The sequence below is a fragment of the Phodopus roborovskii genome, unplaced genomic scaffold (assembly GCF_943737965.1).
Source record: "Phodopus roborovskii unplaced genomic scaffold, PHOROB, whole genome shotgun sequence".
Lineage (NCBI taxonomy): Eukaryota > Metazoa > Chordata > Mammalia > Rodentia > Cricetidae > Phodopus > Phodopus roborovskii.
This window is the reverse complement of record NW_026126470.1, coordinates 20,440,256-20,467,673: the sequence shown is the minus strand read 5'-3', so window position 1 is coordinate 20,467,673 and position 27,418 is coordinate 20,440,256. Positions and strand designations below refer to the sequence as shown.

Sequence of the window (27,418 nt, the reverse complement as noted above, 5' to 3'; positions counted from 1 at the left end):
TGTTAGACATTAGTATAAATAGAACAGTAATATATTTTGTCCACAAAATAATAAATTATCCTATTGAAATCACAATTTTAATGCCTTTGAAAATCATTGTAAATTACTTTTCCCTATTTGTGTCAGTTTTAAAAATAAAATATGTATTAAAATTCAAATATTAAAATTTCCTTTATGGGATGTCATATAGAGATTGTCAATTTTTATCTGCTTCCAATCTTACATTTACTCCATGTTTAAGTCGATGTAAACTACATGTTATCTTACCAAAAGTTAAATTTTGCCTTGTGGACATGGAAGTAAATTTTCTCATACTAAAATTACATGAATTCATTTAGACTAAAACAGGATTAAAAATTAAGATTCAGGCTTACTCATAAGCTGAGAATTTACTGTGTGACATTCTCATTTGGAAGTATTACAAATTGTGTCATCAGGGGAATTTCTTTGACATTTTGAAATGTTTATCACATCAGAATGTTGTCTGCAGAACATTTACCTCATAAACAGAACAGGTTCAGCAACTCTGAAACAACTGAAACCACGCATGGCCTCTATTCCAAGTCACCCAATGGCTCCATAGGATGTAAAAGAAATATAACTAAATGTGTATAAACTTAATCAGCTTCTTTTCATAGAAAATCTGAAGACATGATAAAACTGAAACTTCTAATTGATAAAATGCAAACATTTTATCAATTGTTCTCCTGAATTCTCTGTTCTTGTGGTATAGCACAAATATGATAATTCTAAACATGCTAAATCGCTTTATAAGTCATACAAACTATTTTAATATCATTAGGTCAAAACCATGTGGTTCTACCAAGGAAAAATAAGTGTTCATGGCTATTGCTTCATAGACACCACTAATAAGCTTCTTCACTTTACACAAAACAAATTCAAGTATATCGACTAATTTTAGCACATTTGGTACAAAATATAAAAAAAGCAAAACGAAGTATAGCTTTAAAAAGAAAAATGGAACCTAAATGGCCAGACAAACATAATCTAAACATCTCAAGCAAATCCATCAAGAACATGTTTAATAATCTGTTATGTCAAAGGGTTAAACTGGTTTGTTTGCTAATTTTAGACACAGCCCAATTCTTCAGTAGGCACAGGTCTCTCTCTCTCTCTCTCTCTCTCTCTCTCTCTCTCTCTCTCTCTCTCTCTCTCTCATTGTTTTGGTTGTTTTCCCCTTTCTCTCTCTTCCGATTTTGCTAGGATGGGCAGCAAGAGAAATCCCTGCATTAACCCTGAATTTCCAGCAAAGCACTGTTGAGATTACAGAATCTTTACATGGAGTTGGGCACATTCAGATCAGCCAACAGCCAGCAGATAAGGTACAAGATATAATAAATTAATTGTCTCTGCTTGGAAGATAAGTTTAAGCACTTTATACATAAAAGTATTCCAGATTGGCATTAATTTTGTATTTAATTTTCATGAAATTACCTCTAAAGAGAGATGGTATATGAGCAGGTCCATCTTCACTGTTAAAAATATTCCTCCAATGAACTAAATGAACTATTAGAATGTATTCTCCAGTGCATCAACATTGGAGCTATTCACTTGGGTCCACAACCCCAAAGGCTGTGAGAAGGAGGAGAAAATAGCAACCTTAGGAACTCTGATATAAGAATTCTGCTCCTCACACATGTATATTGACAGTCACAAATATGTTTTTCTCTCACATAAGTTAAATCATAGTCCAGTCTTTGACCTTAGGGAGTTTGCATAGCTTGTAAGTTAGTAACTATTATATTCTTGAATAGTCCTTAAGAAGTGAGAATAGAAAGTCTATGTTGAATAGTTAAATGATTGCTTCAACCACAGCTGTTTGTTAAATATCTTTAAATGGGTTTAAAGTGGATTTTAAATTTTACTGTCTAAAAATAAAATATTGTAGCATTTCAATTGCTCATTTGTGTTCACTAACAATTGAGTGCTAAATTATTTCACTTTAGTATATACTTTTAATGTCCATTAACCATGTTGATTCTATGAAGGATACATAATAATGATGATCACTTAAATCTATACACCAAAATATATCTAATATTACTTGAAGTACATGAAAACAACTTTATTTTTGATAAATTATTGTATAAATAAAAATAATCATGTATTTATAAATATATCAAGACAGCATATTGATATTTTCCCATTTAATTTACTTTATTTGAAGCTGAGGGCAGAAATCATTACCATGTTTACTTGTAATACATTTACTTTTTATGTAACCACTGTGAGTGAATATGGTATACATAAGAGAGATTTAGGGAATTTTCTAATAAAATTTTACACACAACTAACCTTCTTTCAGATGTGTAACAATTTTACCCTGGTATCAATGTTGAAAATGCAGTGTAGTCATAAGTTGAAAACAGATCTCCAACATTATTTTCAATTTCTAATATCTGCAAAAAATAACTGACTGGCTCCTTTAAACCTAGGTTCCAAGAAATTCTCCTGATAAAAAGTATAACCTTTATTATGTGCCTTCATCTTAATCTGAAAGCCATTTTAATAGTATTTGCCCAGGATAAGATTCATAAACATGCAGGGCTTTTGTATACATTAGCTCACAACGTTTTTGCTCTGCTTTCCATTTCAAGATATTATTTTAGAGAGCTGAAATTCATCTGTTGGTGTTACATGAGACAAAAGTTTTAAAAAGTAAAGAACTTTAGCCATGTAATAAATTGCAGTACTTCAGTCACAGAATCAAACTGATACCAAAAAATTGGTACCAATCAAACATTTATACCAAAATTCTTAACAAAATAAACAACCACAACAACAACAACAGAAGGAAAATGGACTGTGGCAGGAGGAGTTGATCATATGTATATGTGTACAAGCTATTCCAAGCTAGACGTTTCCCAAGAAATTAAGGTCAATGGAATAGTTTTGGTCATAGTGTCACTGCAATCCAATTGCTCTTTGTGGTGCTGACCAAGGTTCCAAAACTTGTGGTTATGCTTTGCTGTCATCTTCTTTAGACTGGATGATGTCATTAGACACTTTAATTTCTATAGTTTCTGCATTGAGGACTTCTTTTCCATTTTCTTCTTTTAAAGGCAATTTTCTGAAAATAAACAGAGGGATATTTCTAGAGATAATTTAAAACATGTTTTTCACCATTAAGATGAAATTGCTATTGCTATTATAGAGAAAAAGATAAAAGTTGATTTTAATACTTACTTTTATTATTTGAGATTATACCATTACTCTTTCCTAGTCTTTTCCACTAACCCTCCCATATATTTTTTGTTGTTATCCTTTAGAGTTTGGGACTCTTTTTTTCCATTAATTATTGTTACGTGCATATATGATTACGTATCTACAAATATATTCTAAATTTCAACCAACTCAGTGTCTATAATGTTCATTTTATGGAAGTTTTCATTAATAACCTTAAAGGTTTTACATAACTTATTTCAAAATAAACCAGTATGTAACAAAATAGTTTGCATACCTTTGTAATAATTTAATGTGATGGAGAGATAATGTGGGAAAAAGATATTTGTGAATATAGGTGAACCTAATTGTCCATTGTGAATAACTTAGATTTTATAATTTAAGTGTAAATTAAAAATAAATTGCAAGATGATTGTGGTAAAGACTTTTATTTTAGCACTCAGAGTCAGGGACCTCTATAAGTATGGGGCCAGCCTGGTCTACAGAGCAAGTTTGAGGAGAGCCAAGTCTATACTGAAAATCCTTTCTAAAACCACCATCAATAGAATAAGTAAATAAGTAGGTAATGTTTGAATTATTAAAAGCTAAACTCATGACATATGTCCACTAACTTAGTTTAGCATCTTTAATAATTTTCACATGGGACTGATGTAAGCTCTTTACCTATTTGTAACATTTGTCTAGCTTGGTCTACTTGTGGCATTCCAATCAAGAGGAGTAGAGACTACTCCTAACAAGTTGGCTAGCTTTTACAAACCATGCCTTACTTAGACTTAATACAATGGAAGGAGCTTAGACCCATAGCAACTTGATACGCCATGCTTTATTGATACCCATGAAAGACCTTTCTGGACAGACAGAGAGGAAGAGTGGAGGGTATCAGAAGGGAGTGGAAAATGGCAGGAGGCAAGAGAGCAGAAATGGCTGTCAAGATGTAAAATGAAAGAATAAATTCAATTAATTCTAATGAAAACCCATAGTAATTAGTGTGTAGCATGACATTACATGCAACAAATCATGTGAGTTACCAATACTAATATTATTTTAAAATTAACAGTTAATAACATTATTTAGAAAGTTAATCCTTTTTAGTATTTTTTTCTTTCAAACATTTATAATACTACTGAATATATGTTGTGAGAGTTTTTTCTGAACCAATACTTGATTTTTAAAAGATGCATTTAATGTATTTAAGTATTTCTCTACATGTATGCATGTGTACTGTATGTGTTCCTGATGCTCCCAGAGTCCAGAAAAATATTTAATGCTTCCTGGACATTGAGTTGCAGATGGTTGCAAAGCATCATGTGGGTGCTGGCTGGGAACTGAACCTGGGTTCTCTATAAGAGGAACAATTGATCTTAAACACTTAACTATCTCTAAAGATTCCTTGTTTTTTCACTGAAATTGAGTTGGCTTTATTAAATTTTAATTTGACAAAGTTGAATGAAAGCTTCAGTGTTCTATCTTATATATGCCACCGTGGGAATTATTACATCCTTCTTTGGCTAACTGATGCTCTAAATGTTCAGGTGACCTTAGTCTTTAATTTCGTTATTATGTGAGAAAAATCAATGTTTCCATTTTAGTTCCTTTGATTTCCGTATACTTTTCAGTGAGTACACCAAACTACAGTGAGCAGACCAGCTCAGGGTCACTCGAAGGCACCTGTTAAAAATTCTGTCAAGCACAGAAACAGAGGTATAAGAAAAGAAGTTATATAGAGGGGATAGGTTGCTAAGACTCAAAATAAGATGAGCGACAATAAAGAGAGGAATTAGAACATTTGTGAAATTAGAGATAGGATTATGAAATTACCAAATAACAAGTTTAGTGAAGTACTATGTGAAATAATAATTTCTTTAATAACCTAGATGTACTTAAAGATCTATTAATATACAGGATGGTAACTTATTTCTGCCACATACACAGTTTGGTCAAATTTATTTATAATTTAAAATATTATTTCCCCCAATTATTCACTGATGTAAGAAAATACAATTCTAAAATCATTCTTAATTTATAACTTCTTTTGCATGAGAGTATAAATATATAATTTAAGGTTCAAATATTTTCTAGTATTCATAATTCCCAAGTGAAATACCTTAATGAAATGGACTTCAAGATTCCAATTTTGTTTTATTTTAAAAAAACAAAATAAATCCATCAATAGTAATATTTTTGATTTCATGTTGAAATAACTAAAATGTTTCTCCAACCTCCTATTGCACAAATGCAAGCATTGGGAGCTACATACTCAGGTTCTGTTAAAGGTGTGGTTTCATTTGGCTCATTGACTGGGCTCCCATCTTCATGGTTGGTGATTCTTTCATCCTCTGTCCTCATTTCTACTATTGGTTCTTTTGATCCATCTTTCCTAAAAAATGACATATTAAAATATTTAATTCTTCAATGTGTCAAATACTCATGTATGTATACCACATATACTTATGATAGACACTTGAACATTTTCCCTTTAAATTAGTATAATTAGTATTTCCATGGCTTTTTACTAAGGAATTGGCAAGAAGAACAAGAAGAAGAAATTCAGTCTTTTTTTTTTTTTTTCCAGAATAATTGTATTTTTGTTATTGTTGCTGTTTGGTGTTAGGCAAGGTAGCCCAGAAGCAAATAAGAATGAAGTTACAGATTTTGATGATTCCTCCTGGAAGGCCTCTCCCTCCTGGGGAGTGGGTGGGGAATGGGATGGAGGTGGGGTTGGCAGGCACCAGAGGATGGGTGGGTGAGGGAACTGGGATCCATATGTAAAATAAGAAAAAAAGGAAAAAAGAAAGGAGAAGATTGTGAATCTAAAGCCAGCTTTTGCCATGAAGCCATGTCTCATAAAAGAAAAAGAAAACAAATGAATATCATTTTGAAAAAGTAGTGTGCATTTTAAAATCTGTTTCAAAACTCAAAATACTTTATCTACCAAAGTTTATAATATGAACATTTTCATGTCTAATTTGAAAAATAGTTCAGTGTAAAATATTTTTAAAACAATAACAATCACAAGAAATAGTACTTCAATTTTACAATGCTGAAGACAATTATAAAACTTCACAGAGCATTAAGACCTGTTTACAACAGGTCTCTATGTATAAAAATAAATAACAACAAACCAAAACATAATTATATGGATGAATTTACCAGACAGTGATCCATAGAAAATTATTAGGATGTAAACTATCATGAAAGAAAAATTGTACACTAAATTGCATTCTTATTGATAATCTGCATAAGCATTGAACTGAGACTGATTTTTGTCTTTTGTTTTGTTTTCATTCTCAAACCGAAGATAATATAGTTGGAACTACTGAAACTGTTACTAAGAAATTAATTTATTAATGTAGGCTATGTTATTTGGTGTGTGTGTGTGTGTGTGTGTGTGTGTGTGTGGGTGGGTGGGTGGGTGGGTATGAATGCTGTGTTTACTTGTGGAAGAATTGTAAAAATGGCTTAAGAGACAAGAGTAGTAAATGAAACTTGAAGACTAGCAAAGTAACTAAAGCATCAGTCAACGACAAAAACTTGTGCATGTGCTAATGATTAGTAAATGTAATACTGCTGCACTGGACAAAAAAAAAAAAAAAAAAAGAAAAGAAAAGAAATAGTAACACAATATGAAACACAAGAAAAGATCCACTCCTATCATATATGGTGAAAAGACACAACTATTTGTAAGCAACACACGTCAATTTCAGACAGTAGTGCTATTGTGTATATACATGAAATTATTGAGAAAAATCTGGATCCAACCTCATGTGCATGGTGAGTTTAAGAAAAACAGGGATGGCAGTTTTGTGGGAATTGTAGGAAGCAAACTTAACACAATTTTATTGATCAAGACTTTCAAAGCAGAATCAAAAATTAGAAAATTATAAAATTTTACTAGTTTAAATTTAAATGTGTGTATTCTTGAATGGCAACATTAGACAGTCAAATGATTCCAGACAATTATGAGACTAAATTGAAAATTATATATAATAGACATGATTTATAAAACATGTAGAAAGAATATGTAGATAATATTCTTGCTGTGGGGTATTTTGAACAGATATAACCACTTCTGCATTTTTTCTCATGGTCTCCAAAAGCTGGATAGGCATATTTTATATCACATCATTTCCACAGTTAAATATAGAACAGAAATCTAGAGTTAGCAGTTCACAGAGACATATTGAATACTACTAAAATACAGGTACCCTTGAACAAATAGGTATAGGAGACCGCTTCCTGAACATAACTCCAGGGGCACAGACACTGAGAGAAACAATTAATAAATGGGACCTCTTCAAACTTAGAAGCGTCTGTAAGGCAAAGGACACAGTGGATAAGACCAAATGGAAACCCACAGACTGGGAAAACATTTTCACCAATCCTATATCTGACAAAGGGCTGATCTCCAAAATATACAAGGAACTCAAGAAACTAGTCAACAAAACACCAAATATCACTATTAAAAATGGGGTACAGAACTGAAGAAAGAATTCTCAATAGAGAAAATCAAAAAGGCTGAAAGACACTTAAGAAAGTGATCGACATCCATAGCTATCAGGGAAATGCAAATCAAAACAACTTTGAGGTACCATCATACTCCTGCCAGAATGGCTAAAATTAGAAACAACAATGATGACTCATGTTGGAGAGGATGTGGAGAAAGGGGAACAATCCTCCATTGCTGGTGGGAGTGCAAACTCATACAGCCATTTTGGAGATCAGTATGGCAGTTCCTCAGGAAAATGGGAATTAGTTTACCACAGGACCCAGCAATCCCCCTCTTAGGCATATAGCCAAACAAATTACATCCATGCAACAAAGACATCTGTTCAACTATGATCATAGCAGCACTATTTGTAATAGCAAGGCCCTGGAAGCAACCTAGATGCCCCTCAATTGAAGAATGGTTAATGAAGATGTGGCACATCTACACAATGGAATACTACTCTGCAGAAAAAAACTAATAGTATCTTGAAATTCACAGGCAAGTGGATGGCACTTGAAGAAACCATCCTGAATGAGGTAACCCAGTCACAAAAAGAGGAACACAGTATGTACTCACTCATATATGGATTTTATACCTAGATCAAAGGATCACCAGCCTATAATTCACACCACCAGAGGAACTAGTATACAAGGTGTATTCTAAGAGATTCATATAAAGTCCCTCACAGAACTGGGAAGAATTGGGAAGGGACAAGTCCCCCAGAGCTCAGGGGAAGTGTGGGGGGCAGCGATTGGAGAGACAAGTAGGAGAAAATGAGGGGGAGGAAAGGAAAATAGGTGCGACCAGGAAGATTGAGCTTGGTTAGGAATAGAAGACAGGAAGAGAGAGAGACAGAGAGAGAGAGAGAGAGAGAGAGAGAGAGAGAGAGAGAGAGAGAGAGAGAGAGAGAGAACATAAAAGAGGGAGCCGATATTGGTTTGATGATAAAATTGAACACAAAGAAAGGTCTAGAGAACTACAACTGCTCCCAACTAACAATTTGAGCTTCTGTGGAAAGGCTACCATAAATGCCCTTTCCGGAGAGTGAGATCAACAACTAACTTATCCATGGAGTCCTCAAGTAAAGCCTGTTGGAAACAGGATCAAACACCCATACATAAACACTGAGTCAAACTAGAACCCAGATGCAGATGGAGAGGACAAGACCAGGCAGCTGAAACACATACAGACAGCTTACCTGAACAAGGAGGAGCTAATGGCCACTAGATTGATAGCTGGAAAGCCAGCATGGGACTGACTCAGGCCCCCCTGAATATGGGTCTCAGCCAGAAGGACAGAGCAGTCTAAAAGACCTCAGACAGTAGAGCCAGGATGTATCCCTGGTGAACAAAAGGACTTTGGGATCACATCCCCCATGGAGGGATAACTGCCTTAATCTAGAGATAGGAGAGAAGCCCTAGTCCCTACTTCACAGGACCTGTCAGATCTACATGACCCCAACTGGATGGCATTCCCCTACATATGGAATTGGGGTGGGGAAAAGGGAGGGGGGGTGGTTAGAGTGCATGTGAGAGGGCAGAGAGGGTAAGAGAGAGGAAAGGAGGGAGGGAGGGATGGAGGGAGGGAGGGAGGAAAGGAGAGGGAACAGGGATCGACATGTAAAATAATAAATTAAATTAAAAAAATTCTTTGACTACAAAATTTAAGTTCAAGGAGAAGTTACTGGGGAAAATGATTTCTATTTTTGTTTCCACAGAAAATGAAAAGATGTGGATGCCTTCCAGACTAATGTGGTTTGATCAAGCCAGACCACCTGAAACAGAGTACCTGGTGATCCTACATTCAAAATAGCTAGACAAAGTAGCCTTACAGACTACAGCCAGGATTTCTGCATCTTCTTCGAATCCCCCATGACAGCGCCCCTAACCAGCAGGAAGTAGTTTGGAAAGAACGACACCCAAATTCCCAAATATTGTCTATACATGTTTGTTTTCATTTAAATGGACTTGGTTATATAAAATAAATATATATTTAAAAAAAAAAAGAAAAAAAAAAAACAAGGAATTGTTTACTTCATAGTCTTGCTACTTGAAAAGAATTTGTCAAGGATATATTAATATTTGTGAGAATGCATCAGATGGAATATTCTGTGTGTATATGCGTATGCACATACATTTCACAGATTTAAGGTCAGCACAGACATTAACATTTATACTGGATTTTGGTTAAACCACTGGTGTGTCCCAGAAGATGACTCCAAACAAAGCACTTAAGTTAAACTTGTACTTCACTCTTGGGAGGTGGTGCTGATGTCTGATACTCACAGGTATGCTGCCTTTCCTTCTTCAAGCTCTTTACTTTTTCCACTGGAGCCACTCTTCTTCCCACACACTCTTCTCGTAATGCACATTAGTAACCCACATTGTCGAACGAAGAAGCAGCTGACATCTGTTACCACAAGGATTAGCAAAAGCGCAGCAACTCCAAGGCCAATGATTGCTCCTAGCCCAAGGCCATTAAAAAGTGTGTCTTAAAAAAGAAAACAAAACTCCATCAAATCTCCACAACACATAATAGGAAGAACTGTTTTAATGTAAATTCTAATATGGCATTTAATAACTAATAAAACATATATATGTGAAAAAGAAAAACATGTAGTAGTGACCAGCAGGCTGTAATATCTTGATTATGGGGACATATTTTCTGGCTATCAAACAATATTTTAATAAGTGGCATGTTAATAAGTTAATTATTTTTCAAACATTCTTTAGATAAAGGAAGAATAATTCCTATTCAATAGCATCCTTGATTCGCCATAAGGAAAAACAAATATTAACATATGATAAACCATACATGACCAGAGAGCCAGTAAAAATTAATCACATTGTTAAAAAGAAATTTTTTTAGTGATGGGTTATAAAAGTGTTCCGTATGATGGCATTTTTGTATTTTAGCTGAAACTTAAATTGGATGGCTCCAAGCACTTGGCTTTGACAGAAGCAACAGATTTTTAAATACCTGCTAAGAATAATTTTGAAATCATCCCTTCAAAAAAGCTGTAGCTTCTGTTATTTTGCAGGTAATATTTTAACAGATTAAAATCACTATACAGGTGTGATTTTTTAAAAATATTCTTCATTAGTTGTTATATTACTAAGGTACACTTCTAAAATAATTCAATTTTCCTTGTCATGTGTTTGTGAATAGTAGGAGTGTCATGCAGACCATGTCTGTGAAGAGGTTCCTGGGAGGAAGAGGGGACAGAAAAGGATAGACATTGAGAGTCAGATAGAAATGCAAACAAGTCAATGATCCTATATCTGTAGCTGAATAGGACAAGATAGTACAATCATAAAGGTGTAAGTAGGAAGATAAGTAGCACAGATAGCAAACTAAGGTGGCAATGTAATTACGATATAAGCTTATAATTATGAATATTAATGTATTCTAATAATTATATAGAACATTATTGTACATGGCTTTAACTATAAAATCTATTTATTACCAAAATAAAAGTGATCAGTCCATAATTATTATGAAACCAAAAATTCATGTGCTTCTGTGATTTATACATAGATGATTCATAAAAGTGAAGTATTATCTTTAAAATCCTGTGTAACCTCCATGGATTGCTTGCTGTACATGACCCAAAAACAAAATTTCCAAAAAGGTGAGTAGGAAAAAATGTGAGATAAGACTTCATACCTCATTTAAATTCCTCTCACAGCTAAACAAAGAACATGGCAATACATTCTATAGATCCATGTTGCTATGCTTGCTGAACGAGAAATCTCACAATGCCTGTTCTAATGATAAATTACTGCCTTGTCCCAACATCTCCAGCATTGGAAGTCAGAAAACCCTTGTTCTAAACACACTTGTATTGCATAGTTACAAGCTTCTATCTCATTTTTCTCAACCTAGGATGCCTCCATATTTAAATGAGCACAGTTATGCAATCAACTAGCAGAAGCAAAAGAAAAGCACTTGGGAAGAATGCTGTGATTCTGTGAACATAAGAAACCTCACATGAGGATTCTACAAGAATTAGGATGCATTGTAGTTGCTGCAGGTTACCTTTTAAATTAATAATTACACACATATAACCCATAGTTAATCTAGAGCTAAGATACAATTGTGTCTCGGCTCATGATAAACCAAGGGCCAGTAGAAACTATTAAATACCGATTAGCTTTTAGAAAATAGATTTTACAAAGTAACTAATGAAGACTAGTTAGTTCTGTAATAATAAATATTTTGTGCATAATATTATGGAGTTTTATAAGTATATTAACATCCATTTCTATCTTGAAAATTTTACTTGCAAAATATTTTATAATATTTTACAATAATGATAACTGATATAAAAAGTTTTCATTTGCTATAAATAGAGAGGCTGAGAAAGAAATCAGAGAAACATCAACCTTTACAATAGCCAGTAACAACATAAAAGATATTGGGTAACACTAACCAAACAAGTAAAAGGCCTATATAGCAAGAACTTTACGTCTTTAAAGAAAGAAATTAAAACAAAACCAAAAAACAAAACAAAACAAACAAACAAAAAACAAAAAAAGATACCAGAAAATGGAAAGATCTCCCATGCTCTTGGATAGGTAGGATCAAAAGAGTAAAAATGGTAATCTTGCCAAAAGCAATCTAAAGATTCAATGAAATCTCCATCAAAATCCCAGTATAATACTTAACTTTATATGGAAAAACAAAAACCCAGGATATCAAAACAACCCTGTACAATAAAGGAACTGAAGGAGGCATCACCATCCCTGACTTCAAGATCTATTATAGAGCTATAGTCCTGAAAACATCTTGGTATTAGCACAAAAATAGACAGGTATACCAATGGAATCGAATTGGAAACCCTGATATTAACCTATGCACCTAGAAACACCCAATTTTTGACAAAACAGCTAAAATTATACAATGGAAAGAGAAAAGCATCTTTGACAAATGGTGCTGGCAGAGTTGGGTGATGGTGTATAGAAAACTACAGATAAATCAATGTCTATCGCCATGCACAAAACTTAAGTCAAAATGGATCAAAGACCACAATATAAATCAAGTCCCACTGAACCTCTTAGAAGAGAAAGTGGGAGGTAACCTTGAACAAATTGGTACAAGAAAGACTGCTTCCTGAATATAACTCCAGTAGCACAGACACTGAGATCGACAATAAATGGGACCTCCTCAAACTGAGAAGCTTCTGTAAGGCAAAGGACATAGTCAACAAGGCAAACTGGCAGCCCAGAGTTGGAAAAGAGAGATACTCAAAAATGTTTTGTTTTTCAAATGCTATTACATACCAATGCTCTTTGTTCCCACATTGGAGACAGGTCTCTACAATGTCTTGGTATTTTTACTGACTAATCAATCTAGGACCACACATTTTTAAATATCAATTGATAATCTTGGTATCAACATACAGGTGTATGTCTATGCTCAATGCAAAAAAAAAAAAAGTTGCTAACACAAACATGATGTGCTTATGTCTTATATCTCAACGGACTTCTGCCTATTGAAGAATAAATAAGGACTGCCTCAGCTTTCATCATGCCCAGCATAAATAAATTTAGTGGTGATTTTGAGCAATTCTGAATGAAGAATTTAAAATAATTGAAGGTGTTATACTATTCTGTTAAAAATACAACCATTAAACACCAAATGTTTGAGAGGGCACTGTGTAACAAAAGAAATTTGAAACATTGATACAATGTAATAAAAGTACATAGAAAAATGTTGTGTTCTGAAAATAGTTTCATGAGCTGTATGTGCCACAAAGTGTATTCAAATGTTCTTTCCTTAAGGGTTATTTGTATAAATGAAAGGCTCACTTCATTCAAATTTAACGAGTTTGAGAATATCTCAGGTTAGATTCTAAGGGAGGAAATGTGGTAAACAAACAGAGGCTGATATTAACCCTGTGGCATCAGACTCCTCCCAAGGCGGTTTCATTGCCTCTGGTCCGCACAGCATGGCTATGGCCAGACAGCACTGTAGATATAGAAGTGTAACTTCAGGGCAACAATAAAGAGATGAAAGAAAATCAATAAAGATTGTAGAAAATTACTGATGTGTGTTAGGATCTCCAGGGAATAAGCAGGGGGACATTGTGTAATAGACATATGGACAGATTAAAACAAAACAAGACCTGAGTATTTAGATTTAAGTGCACACTGAATCTAGGCCTTTAATGAGGAGGAAAAAAGGTCCAGAGTCCATGTGTGCTAAGCTGGGTGACGTCTGATTCCATAAAGAGAGAGAGAGAAAGTAGGAGGAGGAGGTGGAGGAGGAGGCGGAGTTGAAGGAGAGAGAGAGAGAGAAGAGAGAGAGTGTGTGTGTGTGTGTATGTATGTGTGTGTGTGAGAAAGAGATAGAGATAGATAGATAGATAGAGAGAGAGAGAGAGAGAGAGAGAGAGAGAGAGAGAGAGAGAATAAATGACAACTACTAATCCAGCAACCAGAAGAGAGGCTCAGGAAGTCGGCACTTGTTTTCAGTATGAACATTTTAAAGGCTATGAAAAGTTGGGCTGAGATTCCAGAACAAAGATACCTGATGCTACCTGATAGCATCAATGGCAGGAGACTGGGAAACTTGAAATGATTATGCTGCTGAAGTAGTTAGCTGCTCAAAGACCAACTGCCTAGGATAGTGATCTTACAGATTCAACCAATTAGGAAAACAGAGGCAACTGCAGCCATGATCCAAGGGGTTTAGGGACCACCCGGATACTGCAGGAATTGGCCGTTATTTAGCCACACAAATTTGAAAATCGCAAAGAACTACTGTTTTCAAGCACGGTATAGCACTGAGTGTGCATAAGCAGTATACAGCTGTGAAGATGAAGCAAAGTCGCAGTAGTGACTCACAATTTTGGAGCTATCAGAGTAATGCGACATCGAGTAAGAAAACCAGTAAGGAAATATGGAGGCAGCCACAGGGAGGACATCTATGATGCAAACCGCAGATCTGGAATGGGGGGGTCTTCTTATATCCTTTGCCGGTCAAACAGTTTTGTCACAAAACCCAGGAGGTAGAAATAGAGATACAGGATTTAGCTTGATTTTCCCTAATGCATTTTGGTCTTGCTTTTGTCTAATCAGTCCTTGCTATCACGCTAATATTTGCTTTTGCTAAGGGGATGTTTACTCTGTGCCATTGTATGTCAAAACCATTCAACTTAACATGTTATTGTTATAAAGGCTCAGAGTTAAAAGCTTCCTTGTGTCTCAAGAGATACTTTTGACTTTGAGGGTGGATGGTGCACGCTCTGGGTGCTTTTTAAGTTGGACTTTATCAGAGATGGTTAGTTTATGGGATACAAGGGTGCAATGTGGTCTAAAGTGGAAACTCTTATAGAGCTCTCATGTTTGAATACAGCTGGAGGCACTCTTTAGGATGATTTTGGAGACATTAGAAGATAATGGTTTGCTTGGGGTGACCAGTCACACTTCTTGTTCTCTCCATCCTTCCTGTAACTGCAGTCTAACCAGCTGTCTCATGTACTGTTGCAATGTTTCTGTAACATGATGAACTAAATCACCTCAAACTGGATGCCAAAATACAGCCTTCCTCTGTTACACTGTCCTGATTGGTTTCTTAGCACAACGGGGAGAAAAGGAACTAAAACGCCAGGAAAGGAAAGTCCTGAATAATGAAACCTTTACAATATTGTAGGATGAAATTGAAAATAAAAATATGTAACAATTGTTAATATCATAGATTAGGAGAACTAATATTGTGAAAGGGACCATGTCACCAAAACAGATTATCTATTGATTCAATGCACTCCAATGCAAAATTTCGATTTCAATCTCCATAGAAATAAACAACACACACTTAAAATCCATATGGAAGTACACAATTCTCTGAAAGACAAACTACTGTAGCCCACAGTTCATGGTCCCAAGATTCTTTTCAATTCTGTAATAGCATGAATGTGAATGCAATAAGAAACTGGAAGTTAAAAGGTCTGGTGTAAGGATGTGGTAGGGGTATACAAAGAAGGGTAAGCAGAAGACCATTGAGGAAGGTTAGAGTAGGTTCAATATACTATAATCAATTTTATGAAAATAACAAGAATAAATTAATCAAACAACAAAGAAAACTAAAGTTTGAATACACACATTTTCTTGAGAGTATAAATTAATTATAATCAAATAATCACTTAAAGCAATTTAATATTTTTCATCCAGAGAGATAATGTTTTTGTAACTTACAGAGGCCTTATTACTTCCATTTAATTTTAGTAAGTTCTTTTTCATTCTTTCATTCATATTATGCTTGAAATGTTAGAGATTTGGAATTCCACAACTTTAAAGTCACAGAAGCAAGCCAGTGCCTTTATTACTTGTAATATTTGAATATTGAAATGTTGAGTGATGCTTCTCACATATTATAATATATGGTCAATTAATTTTGTTCTAGTTATATATTAAGACTATAAAAACATTATATGATTATTGGGAAGCACAAAATCCCCGAGTGTATCTACTATAGTTATCATATTAAATATTCTTAGTATAAATCATTCCTCTAAATTTGTATCTATGTGCAGATTGAATTAAGTCTTAGACTTAATTTACATGTGCATTTATTAGCATGTATAAACACAACTGATCAGAATGAATGTCAGTGGAGTACTCAACCACAAATGAAACAACAATGTCACTCCCTGAACCCACAAGGCTCACAAAAATTGTATTAGAAAGAACCATGCACTAACAAAATAAGAATGTCACTCGAACTGGTTACTATTATGAAGTAACAACACACTGTTAGAAAGATTTGTTCACTAAAGGGGGTAAATCTTTATTTGAGAATAATGTATAGCTAGTTATAAATATGTGTGGAAAGAAATTTCACATATTTTTAAAAATTTCCACTTATTTCAAAAATTATTGTCAATGTTTAAACTAGCTATTATTTTATTTATACTGAAGGGATTTTTTGAATTAAACTAAATGATCAAATATAATATATTTATATATAATTTCCTAAGTAGCTTTGGATAATGTTGTTTGCAATAGCTACATATTATTTTAGGTATTGATATTTTTCTTTTTCAAAATTATATAAGAAATTTACAAATAACTTGAAAAATTCTACCAGAGAACTCTTACAGCAAATAAACACCTTCAGCAGAGTGGCAGGACACAAGACTAACTCAAAACAAACAAACAAACAAAAGTAGCCCTAGTATACCTAGTATATGCATATGATAAAGGGATGAGAAAGAAATCTTAGGAACATCACCTTTACAAACAACATAAAGTATCTTAGGGTAACTCTAACCAAACATATGGAACAGGAAATTTGAGTCTTTAAAGACAGAAATTATGAAAAGAAACCAGAAAATGGAAAGATCCCCCATTCTCTTAGATAGGAAGGATCAACATAGTATGGCAATCTTGCCAAAAGCAATCTGTAAATTCAATGGAATTCCCTTCAAAATACTCCCCAATTCTTCACAGAACTTGAAAGAACAATACTCAACTTTACATGGAAATATGAAAAACACAGATCAGTCCAAACAACCCTGTACAATAAAAGGTCTTCCAGAGGCATCGCCATTCCTAACTTCAAGCTCTATTATAAAGCTATATTCCTGAAAACAGCTTGGTATTGGCACAAAAATAGATGAGTATACCAATGGAATCCAACTGAAGATTCACATAGTAACCCAAACACCTAAGACATCTGACAAAGAAGCTAAAATTATACAATGGAAAAAAAGAAAAGCATCTTCAACAAATGTTGCTGGCATAACTGGATGCTGACATGTAGAAGACTGCATATAGTTACTTATCTCTAGCCATGCACAAATCTTAATTCCAAATGGATCAAAGACCTCAACATAAATCCAGCCAAACTGAACCACTTAGAAGAGAAAGTGAGAGGTTCCCTTGAATAAATTGGTAGAGGAGACTGCTTCCTGAACACAACACCACCAGTAGCACAGACACTGAGATTGAAAATTAATAAATGGGACCTCCTGAAACTGAGAAGCTTCTGTAAGGCAAAGGGCATAGTCATCAAGATAAAATGGCACCGCACAGAATGGGACAAGATGTTCATCAACTTTATATCTGAAAGAGTGCTGATCTCCAAAATATACTAAGAACTCAAGTAACTAGTTACCAAAACATCAAATAATCCAATTAAAAATGGAGTTCAGAATTAAATAGAAAGTTCTCAATAGAGGAATCTAAAGTGCCTGAAAGACACTTAAGAAAATGCCCAACATCCTTAGCCATCAGGGAAATGCAAATCAAAACAACTCTGAGATACCATTTTACTCCTGTCAGAAGGCTAAAATCAAAAACACCAATAACAGCCTACCCTGGAGAAGATGTGTAGAAAGGGAACACTCCTCCATTGCTGAGGGGAGTGCAAATATGTGTGGCTTCTTTGGAAATCAGTATGTTGATTTCTCAGAAAATTAGAATCAGTCTACCACAAGATCCAGCAATTCCATTATTGAGCATGCACCCAAAAGATGCACATTCATACAAGGACATCTGTTCAACTATGTTCATAGCAGCATTATTTGTATTAGCCAGAACATATGAGTAACCTAGATGCCCTTCAACCAAAGGATGGATGAAGAAAATATGGTACACTGACACAGTGGAGTATTATTCAGCGGGGGGGGGGGGACACCAAAACCACAAAACCAAAAAAACAAACCAAAACACCAAAATAAAACAATGAAATCTTGAAACTCGAAGGCAAATGGATGGAACTCTAAGAATCCATACTGAGTGAGATATCTTAGTCACAGAAAGACAAGCATGGCATGTACTCACTCATATGATGTGGGAAGGGACAAGAATACCTGAGCAAATTGGGAGAACAGGAGGTAGAAATAAGATAAGGGGAGAAGAGGAAGGGGATGAGAACAAGAGAGACTAGGAAGACTGAGTTAGAGGAGGAATAAGAGGAGAGCAAAAAAGAGATACCTTAATAGAAGAAGTCACTATAGGTTTAAAGAGAAATCTGGCACTAGGAAAATGTTCTGTGATTTAAAAAGAGGACCCCAAATAAGAATTGGGCAGCAGTGGAAAGGTTGCCTATGGTGCCCTTTCCCTGTAATGAGAATGATGACTAACTTAATTGCCAACCTAGAACATTCATCCAGTAGCTGATGAAAGCAGAAGCAGACACCCACAGCTAAGCAATGAGCCATACTCCTGGAATCTAGTTGCAGAGAGGGAGGAGGGATGCGCAAATGAATCAAGACAGTGCTTGAGAAACCTACAAAAACACTGTCTTTGTACAAATTGATCTGGAAGGAGGCTTGTACATCCATGGTACTAATTGGTTACACTTATCTATGTATCTGAAACTTGCAATGAAAACTGAGTGGGTAAAAACCAGAAGCATCAAAGAGCATAAGTGACAGGGTATATACTCTTTGTGCTTGTATTCTGGAGACTTATTGTAAAATAAACCCTGATGGTAAGCCAAGAATTGTCTGCAACTATCTTACCAACATGACTACATATCAGCAGAAGCAAAGAACAAACAAAACATCCTCCTGCAAGGTACTGAAAGTTACTGTAGTGGGTAACAGACACATCAATAACAACTTCTAAGTTTACCCACACTTACAGAATATTGAAATTTTTATTTAGAAATAAACATTTTACATATTAATGCCCCCATTCTCTCTCCCTCCCAACCTCACATATCCCCCAACTGCCCCCCAACCCACCCCTACCCACTCCCCAAGGAGAGTGAGGCCTTCCATAGGGAAATCATCAAATTATGTCACATCATTTGGGATAGGGCCTATGCCTTCCACCATGTTTCTGGGATGAAATAGTATCCCTCCATAGGAATGGGCTCCCAAAGTTCATTTAAAATGTGCACTACCGATAAAAATTGGTTCCAATGTTAGAGGTCCCATTAACTACCCAGGCCTCCTAACTGGCACCCATTCAGAGGGTTTGGTTCAGTCCAATGCTGGTTCCCCAGCTAATTTACCATTGGAGTCAATCTGCTCTCACTAGGTAACCGATAAGGGCTATTTGGAAGAATACATGGATGTGATATGTAAAGTGGACATAATTTAATCAGAATGTAGCGATGTACTCTATGCTTTTCCCAGTAACCCTAATGGATTTTTCATACATATGTTTGTATATATAGGTAAAGTTAGGGATTAAATAACGTATAGCTACTTTATATCGAAGAAGCCATTTTTCTAAATGTATTCTTTTTTGCTGCTCATTGTGGTGTCAAACAACTTCAATAGGAAGACGCGAGGGTAAATTTACTAAGAGTAAGGGTAAAAACAGTTTCCTCTAATGTGTTTGATTGATTTACCATCTCTGTAACATAAGTGAGAGAGCCAAGCAAGGCTGCTTCCATGGGTCAAGTAAACATGACAAAGAGCTTGGGAAAAGGGGAAGATGGCTCAGTGAATAACACTCTATAAGCTATGAATGCCTATGGACTGAAGTGCAGATTACCCAGAGCCCATATGAAAGCTGGGCATGCGTGGGAGCATCTTGTAATCCCAGCGTACAAAAGGCAAAGACAGGGGGACCCTGGAAATTCTGTCACCTAAAGTAATTGAATCAGTGAGTTCTGGGATAGGCTAGAGAACCTGACTCAAAACTTAAAATGAAGATCAATTGAAAAAGACACATGATAGCATCCTCGGGATTTTACACACACATGAACACATCTATACATTTACTCCCACAGCACACACATCCAAAAACTTGCAAACACACACTCAAAGATATATGCATTCTATTCACACATATTAAAAGAAAGATGATTAAAAAATAATATTCAGAGGGTTCTGAAAAATGCTGCGCATCTACACAGCTGTGTAAGTGAGAAGACAGCAAGACTCAGAGGCCACCCCATCCTATCCTACTGGGATCAAGTGTCAGCCCCACCAGCCTCTCTCTTCTGTGACTTTCAATTTCTCAAAGTCAATTTTCCGGAATATAAAAGGCACTAACAGCATACTAAAAAGGAACTTTTCAAATTATCTGGCCAAACAGACTTAAGAATATTCTCTAAAATATTCAAAACCCTACTCTGGGACAGTAGTTTCCTCTTTTGCCTTCTGAGAGCCCTTTTCAGTTATATTCCAAAATAAACCTTCCCAATCCACACAAATGATTCCATGCCTTTCTTTTTTCCAACCACATTTTCAGTGTTAGCAGTTATGGGAATACCCATGTTGTGTTCCCATGAATGAGATGAGGAATGTAACATGAAGTCTCATGTACTAATGCTTTTTAAGTTAACATGTGAATGTGTTTCCATCCATCCTTCCATCCATCCATCCTTCCATCCATCTATCCATCCATCCATCCATCCATCCTTCCTTCCTTCCTTCGTTCACTTCCACTTCCTATTTTGTTAACAGGGGGATGTCATTTTTTTTCAGGCCATGAGTCTTTATCCTTGTCTCACCCAGCCAGTATAATAGGATTTTGCCAGACTGTAAAACAAAATCAGGAGAACTAAAAATATAAATAATGTATCTAAAGTTAATGAGTACACATGGAGCATTAGAAAAGTGATATTTAAAGTAGAGTGGTAGTAAGGGTTTGTTTAGTCACTCCATAGTGAAGTCTAAACTGTTAAGCCTTGACATAGAATATGTAAATGAATTGATTAATTGAGGCACAACTGATCAACCTGAAATATCTGTTATCAACACAGCTTAGCAATAACACTCTTTTATCAAATGAGCATATGTAGCCACTAAATCCACCCAGTTAGGGAGGTAAGAACCCCTGAAAGCAGGAGAGAATGTGCAGGCTTCGCTACGGCACTGGCAGAACACCCACTTTCCTTTGGAATTGTTGTGTTCCCATGAATGAGATGAGGAATGTAACATGAAGTCTCATGTACTAATGTTTTTTAAGTTAACATGTGAATGTGTTTCTGTTAGTATAGCTTCAAACAATCTGGAAAATTCTATGATAGTAAATAGTGTGCATATATATATACTTAAGAATAACCATTGTGGACATTGTTTTGAATGTTATTCCATTAATAGCATATAGTTTGGCGCATTTAATGAACTCTGCCTTATTAATCCAGTCATTTAATATTTGATCAACCTAATTTAAGAATTTATATTTATAAATTTTAAAACAATGCTATGTAAAACATGAATAACTTAGGAGTCTATAGTGACATATACATAATATCTCTGTACTTTGAAAGCTGAAGCAGAAAGAAGGTCTTTCTTTGAGTTCAGTTTGACCCATTAGTATCATCCTATCTCAAAAATACTATGTTTAAGATAAAACTTAAAATCTTTAGTATCAGTTTTTTAACATAGTGAAAGTTAAAGGGAAAACTATGGAAATTTAAAGAAAAAGAAAACCATAAATACTAAATAGTTAATAGCACATCTTTGTTGTAAATATTTCAAGTTTCTGGATACTTCATGAATATCTGAAGGACTGTCAGTACAAAATGTCTATTCTGATACCTACACTGAACAGAAAAAAAAAAACCTCTTAATTTTTTTGATCATTTTGTAAAAATGCATCTTTTAAAACTAGTACAAGGGCTACACAAGAGATTATTATATATCTCCTAATTATCTGTATAGGTTGGTATTTTGACTTTGATTTTTTTACATGTTCCATTCTCTCTGTGTATCATTTAAAAGTGATGTTATATGTTTAGGCTGCTTGGTCACTGTACCCTTTTATTTCCATTAGAAAATAGGGGTTCTCATTGGTACAGGTTATAATAAATATCTCTATATCTGAGGCTTGGAGATGGTTCTAAGTTTGTGAGTGTATACTGTTCTTAGAAAGGATCACAATCACAAGTTCCCCAGAGAACATGGGAGGTGGGGAGGCAGTGAATGGAGAGAGAAGTAGGAGAAAAACAAGGGGAGGAAAGCATGTGCGACTAGGAAGATTGTGTCAGGGTAGGAATAGAAGATAGAAGAGAGAGAGGGAGAGAGAGAGAGAGAGAGAGGGAGAGGGAGAGAGAGAGAGAGAGAGAGAGAGAGGGAGAGAGAGAGAGAGAGAGAGAGAGAGAGAGAGAGAGAGAGAGAGAATGAAAATAAAAGAGGGAGCCATTACTGGTTTGAAGAGAAAACTGAACCTGGAGAAAGGTCTAGAGACCTAAAAGACTGCCATCAACTAACAACTTGAGAAACCATGGAAAGACTACCATAAATGCCCTTCCCGGATAGTGAGATCAATAACTAACTTATCCACCATCATGAAGCCCTAATCTAGTACCTGTTGGAAACAGAAGCAAACACCCATAACTAAACACTCTGTAGAACTAGAATCCAGATACAGAGGGATTCTAGTGTTCCAGAAACACATAGAGACAGCTGTCCTGAACAAGGGGGAGCTAACGGGCCCCAGATTGATAGCTAGGAATCCAGCCTGAGACTGACTGAGACCCCCTGAATATGGGTCTCAGCTGGAAGGCCTGAGCAGTCTAAGGGACCTTGAACAGTAGAACCAGGATGTATTCCTGTTGCACAAAAGGACCTTGCGGACACATCCCCCATGGTGGGATACTGCCTTAACCTAGAGACAGGAGAGAAGCCCTAGTCCCTACTTCAAATGACTTGACAGATTTACATGACCCCACCTGGATGGCATTGCACTACATGTGGAATTGGAGTGGGGGGATGGGAGGTGATGGTGGTCAGGGTGCATGTGAGGGGGCAGAGAGGGTAAGAGGGAGGGAGGGAGAGGGAACTGGGATACACATGTAAAATAAAAATAGATATCTAAAAGAATTTAAATAAATAAATAAATAATCAGAAAAACAAAAAAGAAAATAAAACCACATTAATTTTAAATTCAAAATGAACATATGGTAACTACATCCATTCATCTAATTTTCACACATCAGGACAGCCTTTGGGTTTCTTCCTTTGTCCATCTGAATAGCTAATAGGACCATGTGTTAGAAAGCTGGAGATTTATAGTCACTGAATGCTGATGGTTCATATTAGACTGTGGCAACCTTTTTCTTTAGTTCTTCAGGCAGCTGTTTGCTTATTATTAATTTATTTTAGTAATGTTCCCTGCAGCCTTCAGAACACAGGTTCACATCAACTTTATTCCTCTCTTTAGTGTTGTAGCAGTCTGGTCTAAGATACATTGGCAAAGGTAAACAGTTGGCATGAGAAAAGGCCCTTGAGAAACGTGAGTCGTTTCCTTTTGCTTTAGTTGCAATTCTAGAGTTAGTCTGTGAAATAAAGTCCTCAAGTCCTCAAGGAATACTATAACGACGTTGAACACTTTCTTGGGAATGGGACTATACATTAGTTATGGATTATTAAAAAAACAAAGTTCATTCTTCTGTCCTTTAACACTAGGTGTCATAATGTGTGAAGAGAAACACAGATGAAAAGTCATTTACTTTGGGCTTCCTAGTTTTAAATGATAGAACTTACCATTGAACACCACTACACGGCTATATATAGTATTTTTCTTTGATCAAGTATACTTTCTTTCTAATAATAATATGTACAGGCTTAAATTAAAATCCAAAACCTTGGGTAGCCTTTCATTCAATATTTTCTGCTTGTGTATTCAGCTTCTGTGAAAACTAATAGAAAAATTACATTTCAATTTGAAGCTTATGGTTTCTTTAACAATATAAAAATTTGAAATAGATGAGTTTATACATGTTTAAGAGGCTACTATTTTGATACTTATTTTTGAACATTTTAAATATCAGGATAGTATTAAGGAAATTGTAAGAGATGAAAGAAAATTATAAAAATCTTGTCTTCAAGAGATAGTAATATTGTTTGAAATGAAGTAGAAAATATTAAATCACAACTACCTATTTTCTTTTGAATAAACCTTAAGAAAAATTGTAGATGTTAAAAATGTTTTCATATAAGTAGAAAGTTACCTATTTTATGAACTATGTAACTAAATTATTCTACAGTATCTCCAGAGAATTTGTGAAAGAAGAAGAAATTTACTAAATTCAATTTTTGACACAAATGATATCTGGAAAGTTTCTCTATGTAGAAGTTTGGTTAAAATGTTAACAAATACTAAAAGAAAGATAATTAAAAGCAAATATGGTTGGCAAGTTCCTGCATTTTAGAGTTGCATATTTTCTGCTTTGACATTCTAAAAAAATCTAATAGCTGAATCACAGGGATATGGACATATTAATGATGGGCCAGAGATTTTGTTGTTCCAAATGTAGTTACTAAAATAGAGAGGAAAAACTGACACCCAAAATTCCTTAAAATGTCAATAATTAATTGTGTAGATTTTAAAAATATTTCCCTTTGTTGAATTCACAAAATGATAGAACTTCATGAGTAATTGGTTAGAAAATTTTATATTTCCTGAATTTTTTCTGTTTTTTCAAATGTCCAAAAATCCTAATTATGAAACCCTGATTAAATAATACAAAAACGCTACGGGCTGACCATACAATTTCTACTTCTCAGATAATTAATTTCCATTGTATGTCATAATTTTGTTTTAGAGGAGCTTCAGAAAGAAGGTTAACATAAAAGATAAATAAATGTTTATATATATGTATGATAAACTCTTTAAATTTTAAGTAGTCAGTATAAATAAAAATTAACATTTCAATTGCTTTCATATTGAAGCATGTGCAACTATATTTAAGGAAATTGAGCATATATATTATGATAGAACTTTCAGTGTGGAATGTTCATTGTTAATAAATGTAGTATAACAAAAATTATGATTCATGGAAAGCTAAATTTTCTCTTTATACTGCTTATTCTGTATATGAAAATGAAATGATTACATTGTAAAAATATGTGTTACTTTTCTTGTCATCTGTATGTGAGAGATACATTTATTGATATGAATCAAACAATTTTCATGGTAAGAGGTGATAATTTGAAATCAGACATGGCATTCAACAATCAAATTATGATTTAACTAGATTGAATTGGTAACTATGTAACACAAAAATTACTTTACTGAAATGGTTTTTCTTCTCTATTTCGGGTAGAAGAAATACCCTGTATTTTATATAGCTCATATGAAGATTAGATTCAATCTGTCATCTAAATCATTCCCATAGTATTTGAAAGTTTGCATTAAAAATATGTCTTCTGACTCTTATAGTCACTATTTTTCTTATTTATAAACATAAAAGGTCACTTTTGCTTTATAATATCTAAAGACGGGCACAGAATATTTGTGTTTTTGCAGTAATATTATGGCATTTCTTTAGGGCATAGTTTATCATATTACCAATGTGGAAGTATTTGTGAGAATTCAGAGTAGACATTTGTGTATTCTTTTGTGAAATTTTACTGGCAATGGAAATTACTGACTGGTTTAACTGGAATATGTAGAATATGTATCAAATTATTTAGGCAACTGAGGAATGATTTAATTTCATGAGGACTGCATAAAAAGGTTACTATGAACAAGGTTGGGTATTGTTTCTAAATTTTTTATAAGATGACCCTTTTAATGACTGTACTTTAGTTATCTCAACATTGAAAACATTCACTAAAAAAAAGTTCGCTACTAGTTCTTGCCTACAAACAAACTTGTTGTGATGCTGAAATTGACCAAGGTAAAAATAAAAGCACACAGAAGGACAAAAAAGACCTTAACAGTAATAAAGAAAACACATATAACAAAGATTTTCCTCAGTTTTCTTTATTACAACAATGGAGAAGACACAGATACATAAAAATAAAAGACATTTAATACACAATGGAACAAATGCACAAAAATCACACATAGCACTTGATAATATGTGGGGATGTTGAATAAGAGATGATACAAAAGACAATACACTTATAACATGTACATATTGTCAATAAAATAATCTGAGATGAAAACAAATGCACTTAAAATGATTGAACTAGTTTCAAATGTGAAAATTATACAAAAAGCCAATGTAAATCTATGAGAGAAATTTTTATAAATAAATCTGAATTGTGGAAATTATTTAAAGCAGTAGTTTTTAGTTTACATTGCTATAAAGAACAAGGAGTTAAAATTTCCCATTTAGTACATACATGAAAGGAAGTTGAATAAAGTTTATTTTTTTAAATGTTATTATTTAAATGAAATAATTTACATAAATGATAATATACACAAATGAAGAAACTATTTGATACCTAGATATAACACAACCAACATCACTTTTTAAAATAAATTTTATGTATATGTAGATGAATGACTGTACTTCAAATGAAATGAAATAAGTATCAACCTCCAGAAAATGTCAGACACATATCTAAGTGCCACCAGAGCAGAGTGCTTAAAACACACTTTAAGTATACATGTGCATTTACAAAGCGACATTTTTTTCTATTTCAACAGATAGGTTGATCTCATAAAATTATCCATCTCATGTGGAGCATTCCTAATAAATATTTTAGGTATAGAAGTTAATACCTGTTAGTTATGGAGAATCAGTATATGATTGTTTACTTTATCCAGTACATCATCTTCGACAATGTATGTAATTTAAGTATGGTTAAATAGAAGAATGACATGAAAGTCATTATTGTCTTATGTATCTTTTGACAACTTGAAAACAGAATACAATTTTTAAATATTGACTACAGAATAATACTCTGAATTTTTCATTATTGAAAGGAGTATAAAATGAAACATTAAAAATATTTTTATTTTAGTTAAATACTAAATTTAATATAAGTAAAATATTCTGAAAGTAAAATATGTTTCCTCTTTTATTTATTACCTAATTCTTATGGACATTGGCCTGCAATTTAAATAGATTTCATAATCA

General features: G+C 34.3%; 1 protein-coding gene across 1 annotated transcript in view; it reads right to left on the bottom strand.

Annotated features, from left to right (window-relative positions):
- Positions 1-2,945: 2,945 nt before the first annotated feature.
- Ncam2 (neural cell adhesion molecule 2) overlaps positions 2,946-27,418 on the bottom strand; it is a 343,990-nt gene continuing 319,517 nt past the window's right edge. Inside the window, exons 16-18 of the mRNA XM_051191784.1 lie at positions 9,976-10,180; positions 5,462-5,581; positions 2,946-3,091 (exon numbers count right to left, since the gene is read on the bottom strand). Coding sequence (XP_051047741.1) covers positions 2,980-3,091; positions 5,462-5,581; positions 9,976-10,180 — 437 coding nt within the window. The 3' untranslated portion in view covers positions 2,946-2,979. The remainder of the gene's footprint in view (positions 3,092-5,461; positions 5,582-9,975; positions 10,181-27,418) is intronic.